The 8,329-nt window shown below is 38.9% G+C and overlaps 1 protein-coding gene and 1 long non-coding RNA gene across 8 annotated transcripts in view; one reads left to right on the top strand and one right to left on the bottom strand.

Annotated features, from left to right (window-relative positions):
- The window catches only part of TFPI (tissue factor pathway inhibitor), a 99,764-nt gene extending 96,804 nt beyond the window's left edge, over window positions 1-2,960 (top strand). For all 7 annotated transcript variants that reach the window (XR_014300643.1, XM_082691076.1, XM_082691075.1 and 4 more), the window contains one exon: window positions 543-2,960. Coding sequence is in view for 6 of the 7 variants with exons in the window: in XM_082691076.1 (XP_082547202.1) it covers window positions 543-649 (107 nt within the window). In the remaining variant the exon portion in view is untranslated. The remainder of the gene's footprint in view (window positions 1-542) is intronic.
- Window positions 1,568-6,414, bottom strand: LOC309844367. The gene is made up of 3 exons (XR_014300644.1): window positions 5,920-6,414; window positions 4,007-4,094; window positions 1,568-3,032 (listed from the first exon to the last, which is right to left on the bottom strand). It is a non-coding gene; the product is annotated as an uncharacterized lncRNA (long non-coding RNA).
- Window positions 6,415-8,329: the final 1,915 nt, after the last annotated feature.

Consider the following 8,329-nt stretch of genomic DNA (forward strand, 5'->3'; position numbering starts at 1 on the left):
GTTTATAGAGTATTAACATATAAGTAAAAAAATCACACGTAAGTCCACCAGTCATATTCAGCCACATGTTTGCTTTAATAAAATGAGCATGAATTTCTGACCGAAGATGAGAAATAAAAGTCAGAAACATGCTTATCCGTTTTTGCTCATTCTTATATATGTGAAATGACTTCCTTAGAAATAGCTTGTTCGGGGCGCCTGGGTGGCTCAGTGGGTTAAGCCGCTGCCTTCGGCTCAGGTCATGATCTCAGGGTCCTGGGATCGAGCCCCGCATCGGGCTCTCTGCTCAGCAGGGAGCCTGCTTCCTCCTCTCTCTCTGCCTGCCTCTCTGCCTGCTTGTGATCTCTCTCTGTCAAATAAATAAATAAAATCTTAAAAAAAAAAAAAGAGAAATAGCTTGTTCTGCATAAAGACTAATTAAAGCTTTTAAGCCAATTTTTTTGGTTTTATATATTTAAAGATAATTTGAGAAAAATGTAAATAAAATGTTTTATTATATTACTCTGTTTTGCACAATAAATTTGTTTCTCTTCCTTATGTAGGTTTCATCCAAAGAATATCAAAAGGAGGATTAATTAAAACCAAAAGAAAAAGAAAGAAGCAGAGAGTGAAAATAGTGTATGAAAAAATTTTTGTTAAAAAAACATAAATTTTGTTACATTATTGTATCGGTTCTAAATATTCTGGATGAAACTTTTCACTATATTTTCTTTCCCAAAATCCTTTTAATGAATATTTCCATGAATTTTCTATGTACATATTAACCACTATTAATACTTTGTATCAGAATTAACTTCTTTATGTAATCGAAGTGCATATTCAGGGCTGGCTACTATGAATTTACTTACTCTCTCAATCCCTCTCTATTTCCTTTGACCACAAGTTATCATATAACAGACCACATCCAATCGGTCCACTTTTACATTTGGTAATCAGTTGTTTGAAAATATGTTGTCATTTATTTGTTTTGATCATGTAGATGATAATCTCCTTTATTGCCTATGCACAGATTAAAAAATATAGCTATTAAAGATCAAACCCCCTTTGGATTTCACATCTAAAATGGTGACAAGCACTTTTTTCTGCAAGGATCGATCGGCCAACCGTGCATTGAGGGGAGCTGGGAATAGTACAATCCGTCGTGTGCCTTCCTCCCTGGACCTTACTCTTCTCCTTGTTCATAAGCCCGTGCCTCAGATCAATCTCGAGCCAAACCATTATCAGAACAAAAAGAATCAACTCTATTATGTGCCTGATTTTATTTAACTATTTTTTGTTGGTTTATGACCCATTATATTAGTAAATATGGTTGAATAGTTGTGTGTTAAGATCATGGTCATGGTGGTGCGAAGAGGCTTGGTGGAAAGGGAAATTTTTAATGGTAATCAAAAGGAAATTGTTCATGTGTGTCCCAAATTCATTGTTTAACAAAGTTTTCTCTTACCCAGAATTGTAAGAATATTTAAACCCGCTGAAACCTACTTATTTATCCTTGGGATCTGCATGTAGTACAACCCAGTAAGTCACGTTAAGGTGGGGGAAAAGAAAGTCATGTTATTTCCGTCGAAGAGGAAGATTCTACTAGAAAATCTAAGTGATATTCCCTCTCAGTGACCTACCCTTTCCTTGGGGCTCATTCTGTTCCTCCAGATCTAGACCCTTCCTTCCCGGCTCAGCTGTTGCCGGATGGACTCCACAGCCTTCCGGACATTCCGGTCTCTGTAGCCTCATCTCTAGCTTTGCCTTTAAATGGGAACTTGCCATCGAGAAGCAAGGAACCATTTCACCTACTTAGTTCAGCTTTATGACTTTCCTCTAGAAGTAGGGTTCTAATTTTGCCTGTTCCTCAGTCTTAAAAGTTTGAAGCCAATTTTGACTTACGTTTCTTCATATATATATGTCTGAGGAAAAAAAATATATATCATCGGTCTCTGAACACGATTGCTTCCTGTTTCATAACCTTCAGCTCCAGGTCCCTATTGCACTCTTCACGTCAGTCCTGGTTTAATTCCTAAGAATTAATTCAATATATTTCCCCACCACTCAGAATCCATCAAGGACTCACTAGTTGGTACTTAACCCCACCCCATTCCCCACATTTATTTTGATATGTATTTTTTGGGATTTAACTACTGCTCTCTTTCTTAACTTTCAATTTAGCTAAAAGGGTATACACTATTCACTGACTACATCTTTAATTACTCAACTTATTCATGCTGATTTCCTACCTAAAAATGTGATCTTTTCTCAACTTTCCACATGAATTCAGGGTCCAGCTCATGTGCGCTATAAAATCCACATACTTTTGAGGCTGAATATGAAGTCCTAAGATATAATTATAAATCATTTTCATCCTATGGCATAAAAATTATATCATTATAAAATAGTTTCAACTTGTCCACTTAACTTTATATCTTGATTTCAAATAGAATACATACACACAATATATACGTAAGTAATAGTCTTAAACTGAATGTTTGCTGTGGAATTTGAGACTTTGGGAAACCAAAATCCCTGTGCAGTATGCTTTCTTGTCATTTATACATGGATAGCAACACCCTTAAATAAAGGGTGACGTCTCCTTAGGTCAAGTTATTAGCTGCCACCAACACTGTATAAATAATACAGTAGTGAGTTGGACATTTTCTCCAAAAACCACCCATGGGTTCATTACATAATCAAGACAGACTCACACTGAGACAGTTTGCCATGTTTAATTCACAAGAATATTATTTTTGCTGTAATTTTAGATAAGAAGCTCTCTGGTGGTACTGTCTTACTTTGTTTTACATAATCAAATACATCTAACTGTGAATTTTATATAGAATTACATTATACAGCATTTATATATATTTACCAACTTTGTTTATTGTGTTCAAAATTAACAAATATGCTGAAAACTGCTCAAATGATTTTAGTTTTTACATTACAAGAAATAAAATATTATCTTGAATAATGAAGTGTAACTGTTACGAAGTTTTTTTATACTTCAAAAAAGTTTAGTGTTCTTCAGTTATTACTAAGACTGAGACCTAAGAGACAGAAAAACATTGTTCCATAAGCTTCAGTTGACTTTTACCTCCCTTATTGGAATTTGCTAATAATCTTCTTTCATTTACAAATGTGCATTCAAATACTAGGACTTCTTAATTGTTAAACAAATTAATTACTATGCCTTACAATGCATACTCTGTTCCATACGTATTTCTACAATCGTCTCCTACAGTTATATAAATATGACATGCATATTTAAATATATATCATTAATATACATATTTATTTAATATACATATTTATTTAATATACATATACAGATTTTATAAGGATTTCCAATCTTGACTAATAAAGGTGTCATGGCCCATTTCCATGCCAGAAGGAGGAAGAAAATGACATTAATCAACTATTTAGGAGAAATCTTGAGTGATTTTATAAAATGTTCCTGTTTGTCTCCTTTTTATGAAGTTATTATTTGAATTTAGTTTCCAACTTTTGACTTTCAGTTCTTTCTCAAGAACTTTAGCGTGAACACACCTGAATTACTCTTCTTGCACTCCGCCTCACAGAACATCATTCCCTTGGGGCCAGTCCCTGAATTACAACCACGTAGCTGGTGTCTGGGCTAGAATTACACAGAGCACTTTTTAAGGGAGTCGTGGTACACGGTAATTCATTTCTCCAAAGAAAGAGGAGAGATGTGAACACATTTGGTCATCTACTGTAATAAAATAGAGCATGAGGACAATGAATAGGATTTCCTCATCCAAAAATTTGGATCCCCAAAGTTTGAAACAAAATGGGGTTATATTTGGTCACAAAATTTGAAAGGGCAAAGTTATTTTACTTCAGTATAGATGGACTCAGGTGCAGTCTATCTTTATTCCTGATTCTTCTGCCCAGCATTTTTTGCCTTTACTTTTTAATCTTACAGGGTTACAAGATGACTTCTAGGATTTAAGGCTCACATCCTCTCAGATAAATTTTTCTAGAAAAGTTTATACTCTCTTACCTCAAAGAATTGAAGTCCTGGCCTCAGGCATGGTCCATGAAAGAAATCCCCAGCAAGCTGGACTTCATTAAAACTAGAATCTTCTGCTCTGCAAAGGATAATAAAAGATATTAGAAAACAAGCCATGAACTGGGAGAAAAATTTCAGAAGACACATCTGATAAGGGACTGTTAGCCAAAATAGATAAAGAACATTTAAAACTAAAAAATAACAATGCTATTAAAAAAAAATGGTCAAAGACCTTAGCAGACACCTCACCAAAGAAGAGCTACAAATGACGTAAGTGTATGAAAAGACGCTCCGCATCATAGGTCATCAGTGAAATACAAATGACAACAATGAGCTGCTACCACACATCCACTGGAATGGCTAAAACCAGGTACATGGACACGACCAGACTCCAGCAAACACACGGACGGAGCAGGCGCAGCCCTTACTTGTTACTGGTATGAACGCAGAATGGTTAGTCACTTTGGAAACCAACTGGGCAGTTAATAACAAAAGTAAACATGCTCTTACTATACCATTCAGCAGTCAAGCCCCTTGTATTTACCCAAATAAGATAAAAATGTTTGTCCACACAAAAGCCTACACAGATATTTGCGGCAACTTAATCCATAATGGCCATAACCTGGAAGCAACCAAGATGTCCTTCAGCAGATGAACGGATAAACGGTGTTAGGTCCCAACAGCGGAATATTATTCAGTGTCAAAAAGAAAAGCGCTACAAAATCCTGAGAAGACATGGAAGAATTTTAGTGAATATTATTAAGCAAAAGAAGCCAAACTGGGAAGTCTACGTGCTGCAGGAGCCCCGATACGTGGCGGTGTGGGAAAGGGAAACGGGAAATGGTAAAAAGACCCTGGTTCCGAGGGGTAAGTAGGGAAGGGAGAAGGATAGAGCACAGGATTTTCAAACCAGTAAAATCCTCTGTGTGTTGCCGTAATGATGGAAATTGGTCATTACAGGTCATTATTTCTCCAAACCCATGGACTGTACACCAGGAGTGAGTCAATATAAGCTATGGGCTTTGGGTGACTATCACAGGTCAGTGGAGGTTCATCCACTGGCACAAATGTACTGCTCTGCTGGGGAATTGGCTGTAATGGGGGAGGCCATGCCCGTGTCATGGTAGGACATATGTGGGAAAGCTCTGTATCTTTCCTTCAATTTGCTGTGGACACAAAAACTCTAAGGAATTTTTCTTCGGCTCGGGTTGTGATCTCAGGGTCCTGGGATCGAGTCCCGCATCGGGCTCTCTGCTCAGCGGGGAGCCTGCTTCCTCCTCTCTCTCTGCCTGCCTCTCTGCCTACTTGTGATGTCTCTCTGTCAAATAAATAAATAAATAATCTTAAAAAAAAAAATCCTGGCTGTCCTCTTTTTGACCCAAATATCTAATGGCCAGCCTTGACCCAAATATCATGCTTAGAGAAATGTGACTTTCTGATTAACCGGGTGTGAGTCACAAGTCCACTCTGAACATCCTGTTGGCATAAGCACTACCTGAAATTCGTGATCTGACTGCCAGGGTTGGGCCTAGAGTGAGGCTTCAGGCACAAAATTTGAGAAGACAATAAAAAAGCCAATAACCAAGATCAATAATAGTGCAATGCAGCATTTTTTAAAAATTAAGCAATTCATGAAGAAAATATCGAAATTATTAAGACAGGAGCAGTAATAGCCATATTAGAATCTGAGGCAAAAGAAAAAAAAATCAGTAATACCAATGACTGTTAAGTATATAAAGATGGGTCACCTTTGGTCATTATTTAGGATAATAGAAAGTATTAACAGAAAAAAATAACCTAAATAATCATTTAATAGATAAAGTTCATTTGGTCAAATTCAACACTTGTTTCAGGATTTAAAACTTTGAGCAAAATAAAGATCTTTTTTATCTAAGGAAGCATACCTGCCAAAAACATTCAACATGATGTGTAGTGATAAAATCTCAGAAATAGCCCCTGAGACTCAGGAACAGGACCGACGTGTGCTCCACTAACATCACTACTCAACATATCCAGGTAGTCTTCATTTTAAACCCAAACAAAAAGAAACAGAAATTAAGCATAATTATGTCAAAGTTATTTTCATACAATATGCTTAGCAGAAGTGAAAACCCAGGGGCTCCTGGGAGGCTCCGTCTTTAGCCTCTGCCCTCGGCTCAGGCCATGACCCCAGGGTCCTGGGGTCCAGGCCTACATCAAGCCCCTGCTCCGTGGGGAGCCTGCTTCCCTCCCCACTCCTCCTGCTTGTGCTCCCTCTCTCACTGTGTGTGTCTCTGTCAAACAAATAAAAAAAAAAAAACACTTTAAAAAAATAAGTGAAAATCTAGGAAAATAAAAAACAAATAACCCAAGTATGACAAGATTGCTACATGCAAGTTCAATACATGCAATCAAGAGCATTTTTGTACACGACACAGAAAAACGGAAAATACGTACATAACAGAGCAAAACCCCAAATGTACGTAGCACTAAATCCCATGAAAGATGTACACCAAAAAAATTTTTTTAATCCTTTAGAGAAAATTGAAATTTTCTCTAAATTCATATGTTGAGAGACATAGAAAGAGCTAAATATTCTATTTATTGTAGCCCTTAGTGTTTGCAAAAAAAGGGACACAAGATCCTTTGAGATTGTGAAGGAGGAATATGTAAAATACATAATCATCTTTTTTTTTTTTTTTTGAGAGAGAGCGAGCGAGCCCCTGCGCGGAGGGTGGTGGAAGGTTGGGGTCATGGGGCAAGGGGGAGGCAGAGGGAGAGAACCCCAAGCAGACTCGCGCTGGGAGTGGAGCCGGATGCTGGGTTGGATCTCACAACCCTGAGATCATGACCTGAGCTGCAATCCAGAGTCAGTCACCTAACCCACTGAGCCCCCAGGAACCCCAATACATAAGCTTTATCAAATTAAGAAATGGAGAAAAAAATCTCTATTATAAAGAGAAAGCGGCATATGAATGGAAATTGGAGAGTAAGAGGGGTGCCTGAGTCTTGTGGCTTAAACATCTGCCTTTGGCTCAGATCACAATCCTAGGGTCCTGGGATCGGGCCCCACATCGTGTCCTTGGTCAGCAGGGAGTCGACTTCTCCCTCTCCCTCTGCCCCTCCTTCTGCTCGTGCTCTCTCTCTGTCAAATAAATAAAAAAAATCCTTTTCAAAAATTGGATTGTATGGGGCACCTGGGTGGCTCAGTGGGTTAAGCCTCTTCCCTCAGCTCAGGTCATGATCTCAGGGTTCTGGGATCGAGCCCCGCATCGGGCTCTCTGCTCAGCGGGGAGCCTGCTTCCTCCTCTCTCTCTGCCTGCCTCTCTGCCTGCTTGTGATCTCTGTCTGTCAAATAAATAAATAAAATCTTTAAGAAAAAATTGGATTGTAAAAAATGAGAAAACTAGGAAATCAATCCAGGAGCCTAATCTTGAAGCAACAGAAAGTCCAGAAAACTAGAGCAGCTAAGAGAGGGGAGAGAGATCTTGAAGACAGAAGCAGGGTAGGTCTCCTCTATGGAGACGCTGCGTCATAACCGACAACGGAAACCCCAGCATCCCTCCTCCACACACAGGAAATGTCAAATACTAGCGAGGAAGAGAAGATTCCTAAAGCACAGAGAAGGGTGTGGGGGAACCGTCCTGGAGAAACTGAAACAAAGTGGGATTGTTCCTCCCATGGCCAGCATGAAGTCGGATATGAAGCTCCGAGGTTCACTGGCAGGGAAGGCTTCGTGCTGACCGATCTTTCAAAGGGATGCCTGCAGTACTTTTCTGGGAAAACAAAAGTTAATTAAAATAGACTCATTTAATGCTTTCACCTTCCACCAGACGCTTTGGGGAAAAGTTCCTGAGTGTGACCTAAGACACTATTTTTGGCTCCAATACTGACCCTACTGGGTGGTGATTTGTCACCCAGTTTCTTTAGCCGCACGTTTACTCATACTTGAACGACTGCGCTAGACTGCCTGTAAGAATTCTCCCGATTTTGGCATTTTAGGGTTTTATGGTAATGTTCTCTATTTAAAAGCATTCAACGCCAATACATAGTATTCCAGAAAGTGTATGTGACCAAGAAGACCGTCCCAAATCCACTCCGGCCAGGCTGTTCCCTCGGTGATGATGTCTCCTCTAGCATCTCGTGGTCATCTTCAATGTTTGGCTATTTTCCCTCAAAACTGGCCTATGTTGATGCACCTTGCCTTATCGAAATGGTCCATGTCCGAATCACATTTTCTTCCTCAGTGCCTTGTTGATTCCCAGACACCAGAAGATTTTACGAGAAGCTTCCAGTTTATTACTTAGTGGGGGTTCCACTCACTCTGGGAGGTTC

The sequence above is a fragment of the Mustela nivalis genome, assembly GCF_964662115.1.
Source record: "Mustela nivalis genome assembly, chromosome: 11".
Classification (NCBI taxonomy): domain Eukaryota; kingdom Metazoa; phylum Chordata; class Mammalia; order Carnivora; family Mustelidae; genus Mustela; species Mustela nivalis.